Source organism: Anarhichas minor, unplaced genomic scaffold (assembly GCF_050575085.1).
Source record: "Anarhichas minor isolate MPS153535 unplaced genomic scaffold, ASM5057508v1 ptg000026l, whole genome shotgun sequence".
Lineage (NCBI taxonomy): Eukaryota > Metazoa > Chordata > Actinopteri > Perciformes > Anarhichadidae > Anarhichas > Anarhichas minor.
Window position 1 is genome coordinate 7,191,796 of NW_027466472.1, and position 21,127 is coordinate 7,212,922.

The following is a 21,127-nucleotide window of genomic DNA, read 5'->3' on the forward strand; positions in this document are numbered from 1 at the left end:
AAGGATTCTTTGACAAAAATGCTCCCATCACACAGTATAGTTTGAGTATATATTTCATGTATATGCACACATTAGACCATGTTTGCGTGAAGAATGTGCCAGGATGAGTCATGTGATGCATTCTTGTGCCGACTGCTTGTGGATTGACGTTTGTCGAGATAATGCTTTTATTTTGAAGTGGGCCGGAAGTCATACTGTTATTGGCGGAACACAAAACGAGCAGGAACCGAAAGTTGGAGCTGACAACGAAGAGGAAATAACTTAAAAACCGACGGCTGGCTCATATAGCCTTACAGTTTATAGATTATTTTATTTATATTCATTATTTGCTGGTAAATGTTAATTTCTAACGCGGCCATTTATTCATAAGCATGTTATCTTAAGTATAAACGTTAGCATAACCGACAACCTTTATTTTACAGTAGCGTTCGCACGTTGGATTAACGTCTTTTGGATGTAACGCACGTTAAAGTTATTGCGACACGTAGGATTTACATAAATCCATTCTACAGCTCGTGTGTTTGAGTGTATTGCTGCCGGAGAGATGGACCCGGACACTGAAGTGGAAAGGTGGGTGTTGTCGCACAGCTCTTTGGCAGCAGGAGAGGCGTTCACCTGCCATCTTTAATTCTCTGTCACTTTAAGGAGACGTTTCACAAGCAAAGTTACTTCCGTCGGTTGACGTTAGGTTTATCACACCCACGTGCGTTCAACTGTCATGTATGGCCCAAATGTGTCACATCTTGTTCAACTACTTGGTCTTTGATTGACCTGACTTTTCATATTGTCCATATGTATTATTTTTGACATGTAGCCCAGTTGGCAATTAATAACCTGTCAAACTAATTAAAAAAAACTGTCACATACCTCACATTTGAACACCCGCTTTTCTTCCCCTCAGGATTTTTACGCAGGAGAATTCAGAGGAAGATGAGGAGAAGGAGGAGAAGATGAAGAGGCCTCCCTCCAGCTATGGTTCAATGAAGAGTGACGATGATGTGATGGAGGAGGAGGAAAAAATGGAAGAGGCTGACAAGGTCTCCTTCTCTTTCCCGTTTCCAGTGGCGCTACCTGCATCGACTGTTCATGACGGGACAGGGTACTGTGTCTCTTCGTTTAATATTTAAGCATCAACCAGATGTTTTTGTGGTTGGCCGTTGTACCACAGATAACCTGGTCTCACCAAGGGGGCTGTTGTCCCTCATCTTTTTGCCAGGTTGCAGATGATTCGCTCAGCGTCTCCAGAGACCCTCTATACCATGACCACGCAGCAGACCAGACCACCGGGAGCTGTGGTCATTGACACCAGGTGGACACACACACACACACACACACACAAAATCAAAATGTGACAAAGCATCATGGTGATCCTTGGAGGATATTTGCAGTGCTCTTTCTTAACCGTTCTTCCTGGTGTGTCTGTCAGGTCTTCTGAGCTGGGGGATTTCTCAGAACCCGACGATGAGGAGGAGGATGCAGATGAAATTTTGATAGCTAATTCCCCAGAACCACCTGAGCCTGTTGAACCGGAAGACGAAATGCAGGATGAGAACGGCCAGCCAGGTAGACTGCACCCAGAGCAGGACCTGCCCCACATATTCAAGGTTGGTGTGATGCCTAATATATAATATAATATTCTCCTTTCTTAACAGAAGTCGTTGTTTTTTGCTCTGTTCTCAGGACTTTGTTTGACCTGATGATGCATTTCAACTTAGTTGTTTCTTTGATTGTGATACATCCTAATAACACAACAATAATGTAATTGTGACATCTACTTGATATGACCCAAAAGGTGCCCCCATCAACATGTTAACGTGTGTTTTTACACCCTTCTCTCTGTCTACAGAGCATCCAGAATGTTTTGACGGGGCTCACCAGTGACGACTTACTCAAATTTAAGGTGTCGTTTTACCAGTGGGAACCAAAGATGTCCCTGCCACAGGTGATGGAGGGAGACCTTCTTGATTTTGTGGACAGGAGCCTGGAGATGCTTGGTAAGAAAACACCGCTGTAGTACAAACAGTGTGAAGCTGTGAAGGGAACGCTTTGTGAGCTAGATTGTTTAAGAAGAAGTAGAGTTTAGCTGTAAGACAACTGTAAACGGGAAATCTAGCAGCTGGAATAATTATTGTGTCATTAACGGTAAAATGTGTTTTATAATGATAAGTACACAGGGACCAATGTGCCGTTAGTGATTCCTCACTGTTTTTATTTTTGTTTTATTGTAATTCTGTTCTGCAGGCCAGGATCGTTCCCTGTTGCATACAATAAATACCCTAGAAAATATCGCCAAGAAACCAGAGGCAGAGGAACTGAGGAATAGCTGCAAGAGAGGCAAGTAAACTCTGGTTTGATCTCAACACACCGTCTAGTATTGGTTTGATGAGACTATTATAACTAGGCAGAGAGGTGGTGTTGCAGCTAGATTGTTCTTCCAGTGGGAGATCCAGATGCCAGACCACATGTCGTTTTTTTTTTGGAACTTTCATCTTTCTCTCTCTCCACCGCCAGCGCTGATCCGTTATCGCCTGAAGCAGTATTTGATAGAAAAACACCAAATCATCCGCGAGGGGGTCGTTCGAGCCGGAAGGCAGAATCTCCTCGATAACATCTACGTCGAGCCCCACGTTACCACCCGTGGTTACGGAGGAGTTGACCCCTCCCACGAGTATGGGAGGAGTCCCATGAGTCCTTCGACTCTCCAGGTCCCCACTGCCGACACCTTCGTGGGCTTGAACAATCTGTTCCGACTAAAGACGGGTGACGGCAAGCCGGTGAGGACGGTGGTGACCACTGGGATTCCAGGAATCGGTCTGACCGTCTCTGTCGGGAGAGTCTCCCTGGATTGGGCAGAACTAAAGGCCAATAAGGTGAATCAAACAACAAAAGTTACGTTTTTGTTTTTTTGACTATTTATTTGTGTGACTGACACCATTTTCCTGTCCATGTTTTTCTCAGGATCTGCAGTTTGTCATCAAACTTTCATTCCGAACCTTCTGGCTCCTGCGGAAAAAAGAGCTTCCTCTTTCACAGAAGTCGTCCGTCGTGGAACTGATACAATACCATAATCCTGAGTGCAAAGACTTGAAACACCTGGAGGAGGAGGACTGTAAATTTCTCATCATAATGGACTCATTTGATTGTTACCAAGCCTCGCTGGACTGGCAGGTATCCCATCTGCACACATACACCTGAGACCCATTCACATTTGTGACAGTAAAAGAAATCTAGAGCCTGAATTATAACTACAATTAACAATATAACGAATCTCTTGCTATCAATTGGCAGTTTTTAAAAATAAGCAATGGTCTAGTGAGCAATCCAGGCATGTTTCAAAGTCTACTTATTTGTTCCTAATCTAACAAATCAAACAAGAGTGCTCCGATTGATCGGCCACCGATAATCGGCCGTGATTGGATTGGCCGATTCTACTTCCACCGATCTGTGATCTGCCCCAAAAATCCTGATCGGCGCACCCGTACCAGAAACTGATAGATTTGTATATGTGTCTTTCTCCACAGAATGCTCCTGTGATAAACGACAACTACACCCAAGCACATCCTGACGTCCTGATAGTAAATATCATCCGGGGTACTGTGCTTCGTGGCGCCCGCGTCTGGATCCTGGGGAGACAGGCCGCTGTCTCACAAATACCATCTCAATACATAGACGTTGTCACAGAATTACAGAGCTTTAGGTGTGTGTGTGTGTGTGTGTGTGTCTTAATTTACTTTTTTTATTGTATTTTCTGCTGTTTTTAGCATTGTGTTTAGTGTATATACCATCCTGTTAATGTTTGATTATGTTCACTAATATAATTGAATAACTTCTCTGTTTCAGTCCAGTTGTGTCTTTTTGTTTTTGTCCCTCTTTCCTCCAGTGACGAGAAGGTAGATGAATTCCTGAGCATCCGCTTCTGCAATGCAGAGCTAACGAGTAATATCGTGGCACATTACAAGCGCCTCCCATCGCTCCGCATACTAGCTCGACACCCGTTAGTTTGCTGGATGGTGGCCACGGTGTTCGAGCGCTGCTACAAATACCGGAACTATGGAGTTCACCCCCCCAGGCTGACGCCCTTCCATGGCAGCATTCTGATTTTCCAGACCAATCGCAACATGGAGTACTACTACGGACTGCCGGAGAATGATCTGGTAACGAAGTTTGTCGGTGTCTTTGATTGTATAAGTTACGTCGTAGTTCCCGGTGACTATCCCATAAAATATTCTTTTTAAGGATGAAAGTAAAACGGTAAAAAAAGTTATGGTGCCACACATTTTCTTTATCAACCTTTCATTTTATTTTATTTGGTAATAGAATACAATTAATATTTTGTAATTTACTTTTTACGAGCGGACTAACTAATAGTTTAGCGGGATTCCACATCATGGAGTCTGATGCAATTGACCTAAAATATATATATTTATGAAGCTTATCATTTTCAGACTGTATTATAACTTCTGCCTCAACAATTACGCCAAGCTTTGAACACCTGATGATATAGTATCAACAAAATCAAAAATGGAGCTTGAAAGACTGAATTGTTCAAAAATAACAAAAGAGTAATTTGTCAAGAAGCAAATTTAACGTCATACTTCATCATTTCGATGTTCTCTCTGCACTCAGAAATGGGGCCCTGATGAAAACAACCAGCTCAATAAGATCGGCAAGATGGCCTTAAAGATGCTGGAGAGGAACACCGGCGTGTTCTTTGAAGAGGACGTGAAGGAGTTCGGTATGAAGGTGACGGATGTGACGGTGTTCTCCGGCCTCTGCACTGAGCTCCCCAGTGCAGCCTCAGACAGGAAGAGGACGTACTGCTTCCTGCACTTCAGCTTTCAGGTAAAACTCTTTCCATCTCACGGTACTCAAGTCTCAATATTCTGTTGTACCTTTCTTTTTACGCTGCAGATAATAACAGATAATGTAACAATTAAAACAGGGACTCAAGATAAGAACTTAAAAAAAAGATGAAAATGTTAAAAAACATTAGAAAAATCATGCTGCTGCCGCTACCTACTAGACACCGGCCCTTCGGCCACCAGGACACCGCTAAAGATTCACCCTAAAAATCTCCCCCCGTCTTCTCTCCTCCAGGAGTTCATTGCCGCTCTGTACGTCTTCACAATGTTCCGCTCAGACTGCAAGAACGTTCTGGACACGACGTTGTTGCACAAGCCCAAGCTCTTCGCATCCAAGGACCAGACCAAATCCGCAGTGGGTCTGGTCCAGTGTGCCTTGGCGCGGACCCTCGCCTCCCCGCCGGGCCACTACGACATGTTCCTGCGCTTCCTGTGCGGCATGCTCAATCCGGACTGTCACGACAGTCTAATGCGGGGGTGTCTCTACAGCCACCGCGCGCCGAAGGTGGCCGGACTGGATGACGTGCAGCGGCTGCTTGAACAGACAATACTGACTGCTGAAGAAAACCGCGTGGAGAACTTAAAGGAGTGCCTTAGAGAAATGACCCAGAAGGATGAGTGAGTCGGGGTTAGATCGCATCGTGATAATCAGAGTCACTTTAAGGATATGATGGAGGAAAGAAGGGCACCGCTACAGCTCCGTTATTTAAACCTTGAATCCATAAGTGATTAAAGCGTGACGCTCAAAACACTCAACGGTGACATGTTCCAGTCTGTGTCATTTAAGCTTTGATAACAATAGACCTTGGCTTTCTGTGTCGGTAATGTTCCTGCTGCACCAGACACATTCAACTGTTTTTCTATGCATTCTAGTACAGCGGAGCTTATGCAATACTTAATTATGTCTTACAATGAGCACTAATCAAAAGGCATTCTGGATTTTAATTTATCCAGCTGTGAATGTTTTATTCAGATACGTTGGTCTGGGTTCTCGTCCACCAAACAGATCGGAGAGACAAAAGAAGACGTGTGCTGTTTAGAGAGTTGTTGAAATGTAAACTGAGCAGAAGATGTGATGACACTTGAAGACGTTCACAGTAACCCTCATACTACATTGTGACATGAAACCAATGTGCCTGATCTGTTCATATCCAACATTTAACCATTAGTGCCAACACACCACTATTATTTAGATTGACGGAGGACCCTCAGATTTCACATCTTGTCACTGAGAGGTGTGTATGCGAGTTTTAAAATGTGCCTCTCTTCCTTGCAGCGGGTCTGGCTTTGCAGGGGAATCAGACCCGATGACGAGCATTAAGAATAACTTTATAGAAATAGCCAATATTCTCGCTGATGGTCTTGTTTACTTATGAAGGTCATGGAGAGGCAGCAGTACTAATCTGAGACCGTTTCAAAACCACTCCAAAGTTCCTTGTAGTAACTTTAAATAGGTTCAGCTTTAAATCACAGTGTGTGTGCACGTGTCTGCTTATGTGTCCATATATGCTTTTTGTACTCGCTGAATTTTTTTAATTGATTATTCTCTCTACCTTATCTGCGTCAATACAAACGATGTGGTTCTGAATCTTTTTGCATTTGTGTGTATTTGTTTTATAACACCTGACACAGAGGTAACTAGAACAATGCACTCAGTAGTAGTAATACTCTGTAGTGTTTGATTGATGAATACAACGAATGCTGTAAAGCGTCGATTAAAAACAGACTTCATCCAAACTCAAAAACAAGCGGCGAGGTAACGTTATACAAGCACAGTGCTCAAAGTTGTATACTTAATAATACACTTCATACAATCGTGCTAAAACACAAAGGTAAACTCATCAAGCTGGCTGCTCAGCAGTGTGTGTGTGTGTGTGTGTGTGTGTGTGTGTGTGCGTGTGTGCGTGTGTGCGTGTGTGCGTGTGTGTGTGTGTGTGTGTGTGTGTACACAAGTTGTTGGCACTTGGCATCATTATTATTAAGCATGTATAAACCAAAATATGGAGAGAAATGGGTGAGATAATGTGTTTTTTATTGGATAAATGATAACGATGAACCTACATTACATTACTTACAAAATTGGTTTTACATGGAAGAAAAGCACATCAGTCAGTTATTTGAAAGAGGATGCAAAAATCAGTAGCCCAAAAATATTCAATGAAAGTAATTATCTAAAGTAATAGTGTAAATGACCCTTGTAGTTTCCAGATCCCCATCTAGTCTTTATTTAGAACACTCTGCTGTTAACCTGGAAAACACAAACAGTTTTCACACATTGGTCCCCAGTGGTGACCTATTTATGGCAAGGCCTTTCATTTAAACCTAAAATTTTAAAAATACACGAATTTGATAACAATTTCATGCCAGAGAGGATGTTAAACAAGTTTTCCATGGCAGATAAAAGGTAGCTCCTCATGGCAGTCGCTGTCCAGCAATCTGAATTCATCTTATATCAGGATGATCTTTCCACAGTGGTTGTTTAAGGGGTTGTCCAAGCTGCTGTTCCACTTAAAATCCACTTCCAGGGGATGCTGACGCCGCCAAAGATGGACCGCTCCACACCACTTTTTCCAAGCCTGTCTGATTTTGCAGGACAGAGTTCACTGCGCTCTGCACTGTGCAGTTGGTGATTTGAACTAGGCAGGAGTTGTTACTGCAGCAGTGCTCCAGGGCACCAATCCACCTTCCTCATAAAACTGGAAACCTGCATCTTCATGCAAAAAAAAAAAACAACCACACCCATGCAGGACCTGAAAAACCCACATGACAACCCCAAATAAATGTATCTTTGCAGGCTGGATTCTCTACTGTAGTCTGATGTTACTGAATTTATATGTAATCTACCGGCATTGAGCATTGGTGTATAGCATCATTTAATGATTCAACTAAATGAGAATAAAGATGTATCGCTGATAGTATAACCAACAAAAGCTGCACTCCTGTAAGTGACCATCAGATGGCAGCAATAGCCTTTATTTTGCAGTGTCTCTCCATGAACCTAGTGTAAAACAGCTCACAGGGAAACGTGCAGTGAGATAGTTCATAGTATCTGCATCTGATTTGGATATTATGAAATAACAAAACAACTGTCAGGTTTACTATCCCGACACTTTCCATGAAAACATCTTTCAACACATTGAATATAGTTATCACATTTTACTTTTACATAACTAATTGTAACCTTTTTAAATTGTTACCCAATATTTAACTGGCTCATTCAACTGTTATTCAGTCACTTTAAATACATTTTCTTCATTCCCACAGTGATGATGTAGTGCTAACTGAGAGAAACATGCTGGCTCATTATGTTTATATGGCCACTAGTCACATGCACCCCTTTACATGTCCATATAACTCTGGTGAATGTCTCTGGTAGTTTCAGGTGCCCAGTGTTGTGTTTGAGGAAGATAAAGAACCCGTTAATGGGGCGTAAGTGAACATCTTGCCTTTTAGTAACAGTTAAACCAAGTTCTTAGATAAAAGAACGGTTTAAGAGGAGATTTAAAGCCACCATGTGTTTGAAAAGTTCTGACTCTTGCACCCTCCTATGGTGGTATAAAACTAAAACCACTGTGGCAAATGTATGGTCTTTACTGGCCTCTCCTCATAAACCACTAAATAAAGTTAATGCTTTAATCCTGAAATTGAAAAATCAACAAAAAAATATTAAGAATCACAAGAAACAGAGCTGCAGCACTTAGACAACAGGTTTGACACATCTGTTTAGTGGATTATGTATATTGCTAAATGTTAATAAAAACAAGTAAAAAAAAAATAATACTAACATCTTCAAAACAAATCCACTGTTGTGTTTTTAAAAGTAGAGCTGTGCGCTAGCAAAAGAGCCCATCTTCAGCTGTTCAGCTTACTTGCCACATGAGGACATTGCTCTTGTGAATATTGTTTAGAGAACCTTTAAAGAAATGAAGGGAAGCGATTTATCCAACAAATATCAACATGGATGTAAATAAAACAGGGTCGTTGATTTTTCTCAGACCAACATGTACAGGATTTCAGTTGTTTTTTTGCCCACATACGAAGAATAGATTTATTTCATTTGGCTCCTTTGTAGACTGAGACTATTATTAAAAAAATTACTGAAAAAAATACTGAAACATAAATTATTATTTTATTTACATTAAAAACGATAAAGTTGTATTCTGGTAATGGCCCCCAGATATTCACTGTGTCACTGAGCTCTGGACGATCTTGGAACATGACAGGGATTGTCCATCTGTGTGTGTATGTGTGTGTGTGTGTGTGTGTGTGTGTGTGTGTGTGTTTGTATTCCCTCTCTTCACATTCTGTCGTTATACAACATAATTATCAATAGATGGCTCAGTCACATGGCTTTAGACTGTTTGTGCCTGCTTCATGCAGGTGGTGTTAATGTCATGGCAGCAGCATGAACGGTGAATGCTGCGATGCTGATTTGATGCTTGACTTCGTCCCAGGCCTTCTCCGGATCAGCTGAGTTCTTGATGTCAAACAATGCATCATAGATTCCAGGGAAAGACACCCCTGCATATTTATTATGGCTGCTGGGAGCAAAAATCACATGCCTGAAACAGATAAGAGGGGGCGTGGCCACGTTAAGGAATGTACTGGAGGTATTACAGATTCTATATTTTGGTGTTTTTAAAAAAAAGCTCAAAAGTGTTAGTAGTAAAGGCACTACACGTGTATTAGGCATGATTATGAACTATTTAAATTTTTTTTTATTAAATCTGCAAACAGGCTTACATGAAGCGCCAACAGTATCAGTTTCAGTTATGCAGGATTGTTCATATCGATTCAATCCAGTCTAGATCAGAACCTTACAAATCTGCTTTGATGGGTCTGCAGCCAATGTCAAGCCAAGAATTTCAATCATAGAGTCAAATTTAAGTCACCTGATTTGGGCCAAATAAAGACACTGCAGCTAGTAATCACTACTTAAGATATAATTGCAAATATTTATAAATAGACAGAGTGAGAGTAATCTGTAGCAAAGAAACCAGGTCAATGAAAAGTAGGGAAACCCAAATCTAAAGGGTTTAAACATGTGTGTCAGAAGAAGACAACAGAAGGAATTGAGAGCCTATGCTTTTTTATTGTGGAGTATGTATCATAGGTTGAATAAAGGAATGTAAGCTTGGCTTTAATTCAGGAGAAAATGTGAACTTTGGAAGAGTAATGCTGCAAAGCACAGATACACATCATGGGACATGCAGTTTTAAAGATAATGCTATATACCCTGTGTGGCTTTATCTACCTCTCTCATATGATAAACAAGTCTTTCCCACAGTCTGCTTTGAGTCAGCTGCAAAAACTAGGTCTGCTGATAAAAAAGAGCTCAACTATGCTTAAATTAAAAGTGGGCGAGAGAGTGGGAGTGCTTTTACAGCCCTGTGGTTCTGAGAATGTGCTACCTTGAACTAGTGGACATGGGTCACTCGTGGAGGTGTTGTAAATACTTTGCAGTAAAACTTTGCGTCCAGCACAAAGATAGCGGGATACTTTGCCTCCCGAGACTTCCCAAATTTCCTTTTCGTTTTTTGTAGAGGTTCATCTGGTTCTTTGTCAGTTGAATCAGTTCTCACATTTGTTTGATGTTGATGGGATAGTTGAACCTTTTCACCCCGCAGTCAAACAACTTAATTTGCGTCGTCCTTGTCTCTTGCCTGTGCACACGTGAGTAAACGTGCAATGCTGTCTGGTTCTGACTGTAATATCAATATTTAAATATCATGAAAAGTAAAATGTAGAGCACAATGCCATTTACTGGTCATAGTACTCAAGTTGTGTGTGTGTGTGTGTGTGTGTGTGTGTGAGAGAGACTAACCTGTAGAAGGGTCTGCCAGGTAAGCCCAGTGGGTCAATAAAGGCTCTCTCCAGATACATGAGCTGATCATTCATGACACGTACCTGCAGAGGACTGATGCGCACGTTCACAGAAAAATGCCGGTCACACACACTTGGCTAGACTGAATTTAGTGGCCACTTTTTTTTTTACCACCTCCCCTCATATTTAAATATGAAGGACAAACCTTTTTTAAACACCCCTCAATATAATGTAATTCAGTATGACACCACCTTTAGCGATGACCTCATTGATATCACTGAAGTTACACATATCAGAACTGTTGTATTTGATTGCAATAGATTGCAAATGTGTATAGTAAAAAGTACACTGAGTGTACATTTCAAAGCATATATGAACTAGAGAATACACACCGACATATTTCAGCATTTGTTTGGACACCTAAAACATATGAAATGTTATTGTTACACTCGTACTCTGCTCTGTTGAGAGTCTGCAGGCGCTCATGGAAGTCCCTGGCTGCAACGCTGAAGTTTTCCGCAGCTGAAAACAATGAATCTGAAAATATAGGAAAACAATTATTGAATTATTATTGTTAAAAGTCAGCGGGTTGGCTTTATCATTCAAACATTTCAACTTCAGTTAAACTTGATATATAATTACCATAGTCCGAGCACACAGTGACCAAAATCAACTCACCAAACGACACCTCGTACATCTTCATCTCCTCTGGGTGCCTCTGTGCCAGCTGTGCGATGCTCTGTGCGTACTTCACCAGTGAGTCTGCATACTGGTTGACGTCGAGAGGGAGCAGCTGGGAATCGGCCAATTGGAAGACAAGCCCACCTCTCACCTGGGCCACCGCCCGAAGCCTCTTGAAGGTGGGGTCGTAAAACTTCTCCACTATCTCAAAGGTTTCATACACACTGTGATAGACTGGATAGCTGCTGTACCGCTCTGTTTTCTAAATGCACAGAGGACATTTCAATGAGTTACACTGACAACACAGAGGCTTACAGTAACCGTTACTATAGAGATATACTCAATCTCCTTGTGCTCTAACGTTAACTCAACCCTTAAATTACACAGAAATCACTTTAATTATAGTATTCTAAGTTTCACAAGTATCATAAACATTAAAACTGATAAAATGCACCGCGTTGTATGCTCACAATACGAACAGACACACTAAGATATTATTTAGCATACACAGCAATATAGTATAACAATGATCATTCTGTGAGTGCAGCGTGTCTCACCTTGTTCTTGGTGTATCTGGCTCTGGCTGCAGCAATTCCCAGACGGATGAAATAGGCCTCAAAATCACTGCCCGACCCGAGTTTACTGATCCTACAGAACACCAGAGTGGAGGACAGACTGATTTTGTGATTTGTTTCATTCATTTCTGGATCATTTGACTGATTGGCTAACAAACGTTACATTCAAAACTTGTTTTAAACACAATGCCACACAGAGGCACGAGATAGTGGAGTTAAAGCTTTTCAATAGTCCCTTTACATCATTGCATAGTGCATCAAAACTGCAATATTTCTCAAACAGTTGCATTGAAGAATTAGTAATCATCTTGTTGTCTTGTCTTCTACTAACTTCTGATTGCAGCGTTGTTCTCGTGGCTGCTGAATTTTAGTTTTCCTTGACCCGTTTGTCTTTTATTGTTGGTTCTGTTGTTAGTTTGTGTACACGCTGGCTCTGACTTTGTACCTGGGTGCATCACGGTCATCTGTCCAGTTGTCCCTCTTGTGCCAACTCTCATACAGAGAAACTCCCTCCTCTCCTTCTTCTGGACTGGCTATCTACACGCAAACAGAGAAAGAAAGAGAAAGAGGCAAGACAGAGAGAAAGACAGGGAGGAAAAGATAGGAAGACAGCTTAAGATTGAGAGTAAAATAACAAATTAATTTGCTCAAATCAATTTCAAATTGCACCATTATTTTTGTGTGTATATGTCTGCTCACCTGCTTAGTGAGGTCGTACACCAAAGTGTGTAGCGATGGAGTGCAGTCAACCCTCAGCGTGTACATGCCTGGAATTCAAAAAGATATACATCCACCCAGTCGTGTTACATCCAAACTAACTATTTATTGAGAATATTGAGCTCTGCACTCATACGCACTCACCCTCAATGGCAGAGTCGGCGTTGACGTAGGCCACAGCTCTCTCCTGCAGCAGCTTGGCGTTATCCTGTAGAGAAGGGTGTGGTCAGTGTGTGTGTGTGTGTGTGTGTGTGTGTGTGCATGTGTTGTAAGGGTGTATGGGTCGGTTTATGTGTACCTCTGCCCATTCTGTAGATCCCTGCAGTCCAAACTCCTCTGCATCCCAGCTGGCAAATATCAAAGTCCTCCTAGGCCTCCAGCCTACATAGATACATACACACACACACACACACACACACACACACACACACACACACACACACACACACACACACACACACACACACACACACACACACACACACACACACACACACACACACACACACACACACACACACACACACATACACACCTCCTTGATTTAGTGGCATTGTAAGGACACCAGACCAGCGCATGCATGCTGGTACCTGTACAACCCTTGCAGAAAAAAAAAATCTGACAATGTCCTGGAGTGGACATAAACAGAGATGAAACTACACACACACTAACTGAGTACTGAGTGACTATTGACACCATTATTCACAATCAACACCTGTAGAGACGTACCTTTACTAAGCAGCAAGCCAAAGCTCCTGACTGCTTCGTGGACCACGGCAGCACCAGACATGGGATCAATCCCTCCAAACACCCAGGCATCCCGGTGCCCTCCCAGAATTACATACCTGTCTACACACACACACACACACACACACACACACAGAGACAACAGCACACATTATGAGAATTACCGTTCAAACTTTACACCGTTAGTCTTTAAATCTGTATTGAACACACGATTTGTTCTTTCTTTGAAATGCTACCAAATACCCCATTCTGTCACCTCAAAAACTCAAAAAGACTGATACATTGTATTTCATTTTGTTCGAAGCTGCAGCGTATAAAATAGATTGAGCCACGCAAGTTTAGCTTTTCTGAATGTTTCTTTAAATAAAATAAAATTGCAACATTTTCTGACCAAAGGCCTTTAAATTAGCTCATCATCCTTTTATATCCTTTTATTATGATTATCTCAGTATTAGTGTCCAGACTGTCATTATTAGTGTTACACACATGTGTTGGTTATGTGTTCAATGTTGCTGAAAGCTTTAATGAAGGATTAGAGCCGGTTGGATTGTGGTACTGTACCTGGCTCCAGAGCTCCTCTAATCCTGCCAATGACGTTGTAGATCCGGGTTATCTGGTTGTTAGTGTGGATGTTCATACGCACCTTCCTGAGACAGACAGGTTATTAAGGGAGAGGGGATTCACACAGGAGAGAAAAAGATACAGCGACAAACAAAGAGACAACAGAGGAACTGATCAATAGAGTTCCTTTTGACAGGAAATGACTAACGTGAACAGAATTTGAAAACATTCACAAAAGAATGGCATTTTTCTTGGCATCAGCCTGTTCATTGTGTTCATCTCAAGCAATGACAGACACAGATTGACAAAGTAGAATAGAGAAGAGGAAGGCAGAGAATGGTTCTTTAGGAAGTGTTTGGTGCTCAAAATTCACTTCTACAGAAAAATAATTAAGGCAAAGTAAGAAAATAACAGACAGTTTATTATATTTGTTGATTTGGGGATTGTTGCTTCAGAAATCCACAAAACGTTCACCACAGTTCTAATGTACAAAAAGACACAGGGGCTGTTCTACATCCTTAATTTGTGCAGCTTGTTTGTGTGTGGATGTGCTCAGTATGTTTCTCACACACAGGAAGTACAAGTGCCTCCATTGTATGCCAGTTGGCTACTTGCCACTGGGTCATTAAAGCTGAGAAAGAGACAAAGAGCAACAAAAGTGGAGAGACATTTTAAACAGACAGCAGTGAAACAGGAGAGGAGAGACCATCAACTGGTGTGGAGAGTTTTACTGTGAAAAAAGTAGTTTAAAACAAGGTGAAGTGGACACAAGTAATCATTGTTGAACTGGACATAAAAGCTGAATGTAGACACTTACTGGCTCTTGAAGTCATCCGTAAAGCCTGGACCAATCCTGTAGGAGACATCAAGAGTTCCTTTCCAGTTGTTGGGTGGAATCTGTCCTCCCATGTTCCTGAAAAAAATACAAATCAACAGCCCAATGTATTTAAGGACCCCTATTAAAATGGTAGTTTCTTGCACTAAATTCGAGATTCAAATCAAGATGTTTTCAAGGCCCGATGTGGTCCAGACTGAAATAACTCAACAATTATTGGTTAGATTGCCACCAATACATTCATGTCCCCCACCGATTGAATTGTAATAGCTTTTCATCCAGCACCACCATCAGGTCAGTTTTCACCTTCAAAACTTGTGACATTATTTACCAAATGTTAGCATGCTAACAGGCTAAACTATGGTGAACGCTACCTGATCATCTGCATCCTATCCTTGTCATCGTGTGCACGTTAGCATGTTGGCGTCAGCTTCACAGAGCCGCTAGCGTAGCTGTAGGCTTTTTCCAAATAGCACTGCTCTGAATGATTGAATGATTGAATTTTGGAAATTTGTGTCGAGAAGAAAAGATAAATATTTTTACTTCAGCAGGTGAAATGCATCATGGTAGCCAATTGGATGTACAGGAATCTTGGGAAGACCCACTCCGTCCTCAAGGCTCAATCTGTAGGTATATTCTGAAAGAGAGAAGACAATACTATGTTAAATAAACTCACACACATGTTAACCCTCATACAGGCTCACATGTATAAGCACGCAGAGATACACACCCTTAGCGGGGTACCCGGGTGTGAGTGGGTCTCCTGCTCCATTCAGGTTGAGAACATTTCCTCTCTGAGCTCCTCCGCCGGGTAGGTTCCAGCCAACAGGGTAGGACTACACACACACACACACACACACACACGCACACACACACACACACACACACACACACACACACACACACATACATAAATAATTAAAAAGCTTTATTTGAATCCACAGATTGCATTTGTATCCTGGATTCAAATATGTACAGAGATTATAATATCTAATATAATCTACAACTGTTTCCAGTCATGATCTGGTTCATAAATTTGTAGTTGTTGTTTGTTACAAGCCGCAACAGCGACTCTGGTGTTGTTTTCATCATGTAATCATCATCTTTGTGTTTCTAGCTAAATGTGGCCCTGGAGCCTGTAGCAGGAACTACCACAGAGGTGGTTTGGACCTATTTTGTCACCATGATAGCGCCACAACCGTGCAAGTTGCAGTCACAAAACTTTACAGGTGTTGAGATCAATACGAAGGCCAAGGTTGAGGGTGCTGGGAGGGAGGGAGCAAGTGTGGAAGGGGCCCCCTACTTTACGCACCAGTTTGATACCATCACCAGGTGTTCTGATCAAGGCTTGTTTAAAGGTTTATGATGTCAATATTGTCCAAAACACATGTAACCTCTACTACATCAACAAAGGCTGTTAACACACACACACAGTTTCATAATCCACACAACGTAAAAATGCTCTGGTGCAGAATACTCTACCTGGACTCCAGCAGCACAGTAATCTGCTGGGTCGGAGAACATAATGATCCCCTTTGCTCCAGCTAACATGGCGTTTTTCACCTGGTGGAGCAAGACAGACAGAGACGGAAAATGTTATTTATTGCCGTCCTTTTTTTTGTCTGTGTGGATCACAAAATACGGGTGATTGGTTTGACATTGACGAATTGCTTAAAATATTAAAAGATGTGCACAAATGAATGAAATGCCTAACTGTATTCAGCTGCTTTTTAAATGATATCTTCCATTACATTTAACCACAGGTGTAGTCCTTTAAATTACAATACTCAGTGAATGACAGAAATCCTTTAACTGGCGGTTTCATGTAGAACCAAGACCAAGGCTTTTCTTACCTTATTGCCTCTGAATATTTTTCCATATCGGACAATGACAATCTTCCCAGTAACACTGATGTTCATCTCCTTCTGTAACTGGAAAAAGTCTTCTGTTCGACCATAGTTCACATACACCAAATCCCCCTGGAGAGAGACAGAGGGAAGAGACATCTTAGGTTATCAGATATCAGGTGAGGTAATGTTTAAAATCCTCGTTAACTTTACTTTTACTAACTTTACTTTTACTTTTAACACTCCGGTCAGTATGATTATGTTGTTTGTATGTATGCGTGTACCTCGGGTTGTCCTTTGGCAGAGAAGGCACTGTATGGAGGCACAATGTTAGAAACATCTTCATAACCCTCTGGAACTGGCTCAGCCAAGGAAGTGTTGAAAACCTGTGAAAGAAAGATGAAATGGCCCTTTATTATATTTAGTAAATGCTTTACAATGTGTAATGTATCCACTCTCAACTCTCTGGGAATTAGGCAGAGGGGGAAAGTATCTACATTTACTCAAGTACTGCACTTGAGTACAAAGTAAAGGTATTTTACTGCAATACAACTGAAAGCTGTACTAGCTACTTTACAAATCAAGATTTTTTTGTCACGGATTCAACTATTGCTATTTCACTATTAGATGATCAATTAATTAGCCGATTGATATCTTAATACAATTTATAAAAAATGATGATAGTAATTTTCATGCAAAAATGCAAAACATCATGTGTCCATCTTGTCAAATGTAAGGATTTGAAAATCAAATTTCACCAATTTTTTTCCCAAATACCGTGATGTCGCAAGGATATTGTTGGGTTGACCAGTGGTGCTTTTGCATAAATAATCATCAGTAATGTGAATATAATGACTAAGTGGATAACATAACACAGCAGTCTGGTAAGTTCAGAAAATGACATCACTTCAGTGTAATGCAGCCTTTAAAACAGGGAAAACACTTATGCCATAGAACATCATCCAAAATCATCCAATATCTCGTCTCATATCACGATTTAGATCTGATATATTATTGATATATGGTCCAGTCGTAAACTAAAATGTTAATCATGACTGCGTGTCCTGAATGGATCTTAGCAGCATGCTGCAGTATGGCCGTGTAGTACACCCTGGTCTGTTTTCTCCTGTTTGCCTCTGTGCCGTATCATTATCTGTACTCATAAGACACATACAGAGAGATTTATCTCGCCACAAGGCTATAAAAGGACCTTGGACTTGAATGAGCTGTCTTGCAGTGTTGTGTTGAGGTGGAGCAGGAGCAGAATGCAGCAGTATGTGGCTGTATTTCTCGTGTGTCTGTATGAGCTCCACCTGCACGCTGCAACTTTGTTATCTCCCCCAAACGGCCTGAGAAGTAGTTGGACTGAATTAGTGTTGTTGTTCATGTGCGTGAGAAAAATCACAATCCCTTTGAACTTATGATCAGCAGGGGGTTGAGTGTGGAGAATGGAGTATTTCATCAGAGAGCTTCAAGTGGTGGAATGGGATAGTATCACAATAAGTTTGGCAATCATTACACAAAAGCATTCTTTTAAATTAGTTTCTCTCTGAGAACACCAGGCATGCAAATGGTCATTTTTAAATAATGTAAGTGGTAGCTGTGATTACAATAATACACCAGAAACAAGCACAGAGGTGTGATGTAATGATTACATGTGGGCAAAACATGCTTTGCTTTCTTGTCATTGTTTTTTTTAATGTATTGATCTTTCTCAGCTTGAGTGCATTTGACTGGATGTGTCCGTGTTCTGTGCAGTACCTCACTGCCAAACTCATCAACTATCGAGATGTAATTCGGCTGTGATTTGTTGGGATAGGACAACAGCACGTCATAGGGCACCATCTCCACCGTGTCCAGTCCAAACTCCAGCCACTCTTTCCTGATCTGCTCTGCGTATCTCAGATTTTGCTCTGTACCAGCCAGGTGGGGGAGTCGTGTAAATTTCCTGTGGAGAGGATGTAAACAGTTAGTCGCGGGGCTAGCAGTCGCTTACAGAATGAAAAATGTTGTCTTTAGAATGGCGGGGGAAAGTGAGAGCCTCCAATGCATGCAAAGCTGTTGTTCTTGTTGTCTGACTTCACTTGAACACAGCATGATGCATATATCTAAAAAGCCTTTCTAACAACGATTAATTTGACTTTGACTGGCTCTGTCCTTTGTATTGAAGTGTCCCAGTAAGTCATGACAGTGTGACAGTGAGCCAGCGTGCACAATTCCAGGAACCTGAAGCTGAAGCAGCTACATGGAATCCAGCCACCATTCATTTGATGATATAAACCTGTGCTTTTCTTGCTTTGACATGTCACAGTAAGTAACATTTTAAGTAACAGTGAAGTGTAAATTATTTTATCCAGGAAAGCCCCAAATTCAATTTGCCTTTTGGCCGCCCCAGACAACTATGTGTAGGCTATTAGTCTGAGTACTTTTGTTCAACAAAAAAATCTTCCACGTGTGCAAGTAAAACGTTTGGCCTGTTGGTGGAGTTGTAACATGAAACATTAGGGGATCACTGCAGTCTTTAGAATGCATCCCTGTACGGCTAAAAGTCGGTGGACAGGAACTCCTCCATGAGAGTTAAAGTACATTTTCTTTCCTGTCAAAATCTCTTTTAAAAGAAGACTACTGTGTTTGTCATTTGGTTCACTTGTGCTGATGGACATGACAGGTTAAGCGTGTTCGTCGTGCAGTTTACCTGAGGTGTTGTCTGATCTGGTCCGGCTTCATTCCCTCCAGTAACTCCTTCAGATATTTGCTGGAAGTACTTTTGTTTGAAGTGTTTGGATGTGTTGGCTTTGCAACCCAGCCTACAGCACACGTACAAACAAACACCGTGCAGACGGTTACTGTGACCACCGTGTGACTTTATGATTTGATAAAAAGATCAAATTACAGTGGGAGAAAGGGGGAAACATGCAGGATTTCTAAGTGTTACTCGCTGCCCAGTTGCTTTGCATTGTGTTTGAAATGATATGTTAAATGGAGTTGTGGTTATGGACAGCATGTGTTAGCCTGCAGTGAGCGGGCAGACGTGAAATGTGTCAGAGTAGTGACAAACTAAAAGCTCACACAACAACAACATACCTTCAAGACTCAACAAAAATAGCACCAAGTAGATTTGATAGTTGATGATAATGATTCTTGAGAAGACATTTACTAAGAAAACAAATCTTCATCATGTGTATCAATTTATGCTATTTCAGCAACTGCCTTTACTTCCATTTATACACTTGTCATGGTCAACTTCCCCCCCGTTCTTTTCATTGTTAAATAATGGACTTTCATTCATTATCAGCAAACACACAGAGCACAGTAGATATCACTTGCAGATTGAAACTTACTGCCCAGTGTAAGTTTCTGTTGTGTTATCATGTCTTACCTATGATGAAGCCCAGCAACAACAAACCCGTCACAATCACACTCCACTTGATCCACCGCATTAACCTGGACTCCTTCCTCATTGTTAAGCAGTACGTCCCAGAGGCTTCCACGCACCGACACCGCTGACTCTGCAGAGCAGGCTCGCAGAGATAGTGATAGAGATAGAGAGTAATTTGTTTAAGTAGTGCACAGTGGAGGCATGGGAGAGCGAGAGAGGGAGACAAAGAGAGGGAGGGAGGGAGGGAGTGGGGTAGGTGACTTTCTGTGTCTGGCAAAGACAGAGGCATTGAGTGACAAGTTGCAGTCGAATACAAACAGGGAGCCGGTCATTAGTGGTATGTTTGGCCAGTCGACTGATGACTGTCTTTTGCACCCTGGCCATTTATGTGCTGACTCAGTAATACTCAACACGAGACAAGATGGCCAAGAATCGAGAATCCAGCCAACAATAAGCTGTAAAAGTAATAATTCAGTGCAGAAAGGAGTCAAGAATGAGTTTCTACAGACTGATACTGAATCTGCAGACTCAGCTCATATAGAAGAGGCGTCTTACAGTAAAGAAGACTCATGATGGATCAACATCTTAATAACACACTTTATGTTGGTTTTTCCTAATAAGTGAGCCGTCTCGTATTGCAATTACCTCAAAGGTCTGTGGAAGTTGACATGTTTTAACTGGCACTAAAATATAGCTGAAAAAAAGAAGATCACAGAGGAAAAATAGAAAATCGTAGCATATTAACACAAGCTGCAGAAGCTTTTATTCATATACGAAAGAAACAAATTAGACTCATCGCATATCCGTGGAATCCCTTTTCTACCAACAAAAGACAAGCATCAAAGTTAGACACAATATAGTAGAAACACTCACATTAACTATTTGGACTCACTAAGTCAAAATGATGAGATACTGAGTAAAACATTTCACGTTGAAACTTAGAAAGTCAACCTTCTGACTAGTCAAAATGGACTCATTCATTTACTTCAAACTTAAAGCACTGGTGTATATATTACTGTAGATAATCAGAAATATTTTCCCACACTAAAAGACACGCGGGCCGTGGTTGTGCTCGACCCCTCCTGGTCTGTGTGGGGTG

At 41.4% G+C, this 21,127-nt stretch overlaps 2 protein-coding genes across 2 annotated transcripts; one reads left to right on the plus strand and one right to left on the minus strand.

The window, feature by feature from the left end:
• The first annotated feature begins 208 nt into the window (after positions 1-208).
• Positions 209-6,450, plus strand: nlrc3l (NLR family, CARD domain containing 3-like). Its single transcript, XM_076100268.1, has 12 exons — positions 209-570; positions 902-1,099; positions 1,217-1,309; positions 1,427-1,604; positions 1,847-1,994; positions 2,242-2,334; positions 2,512-2,870; positions 2,959-3,168; positions 3,522-3,697; positions 3,881-4,154; positions 4,627-4,842; positions 5,098-6,450. Exons 1-12 carry the CDS (start codon positions 545-547, stop codon positions 5,482-5,484), a joined length of 2,358 nt encoding a protein of 785 aa, XP_075956383.1. The 5' UTR covers positions 209-544; the 3' UTR covers positions 5,485-6,450.
• Positions 6,451-9,234: 2,784 nt separating this feature from the next.
• On the minus strand, positions 9,235-20,110 carry naalad2 (N-acetylated alpha-linked acidic dipeptidase 2). Its single transcript, XM_076100278.1, has 20 exons — positions 20,029-20,110; positions 19,345-19,456; positions 18,411-18,597; positions 16,934-17,035; positions 16,656-16,781; positions 16,285-16,365; positions 15,533-15,638; positions 15,346-15,439; positions 14,785-14,880; positions 13,968-14,053; positions 13,389-13,508; positions 12,958-13,040; positions 12,804-12,867; positions 12,642-12,709; positions 12,388-12,479; positions 11,925-12,015; positions 11,365-11,629; positions 11,142-11,223; positions 10,687-10,779; positions 9,235-9,424 (listed from the first exon to the last, which is right to left on the minus strand). Exons 1-20 carry the CDS (start codon positions 20,108-20,110, stop codon positions 9,235-9,237), a joined length of 2,220 nt encoding a protein of 739 aa, XP_075956393.1.
• Between the last annotated feature and the right edge of the window lie 1,017 nt (positions 20,111-21,127).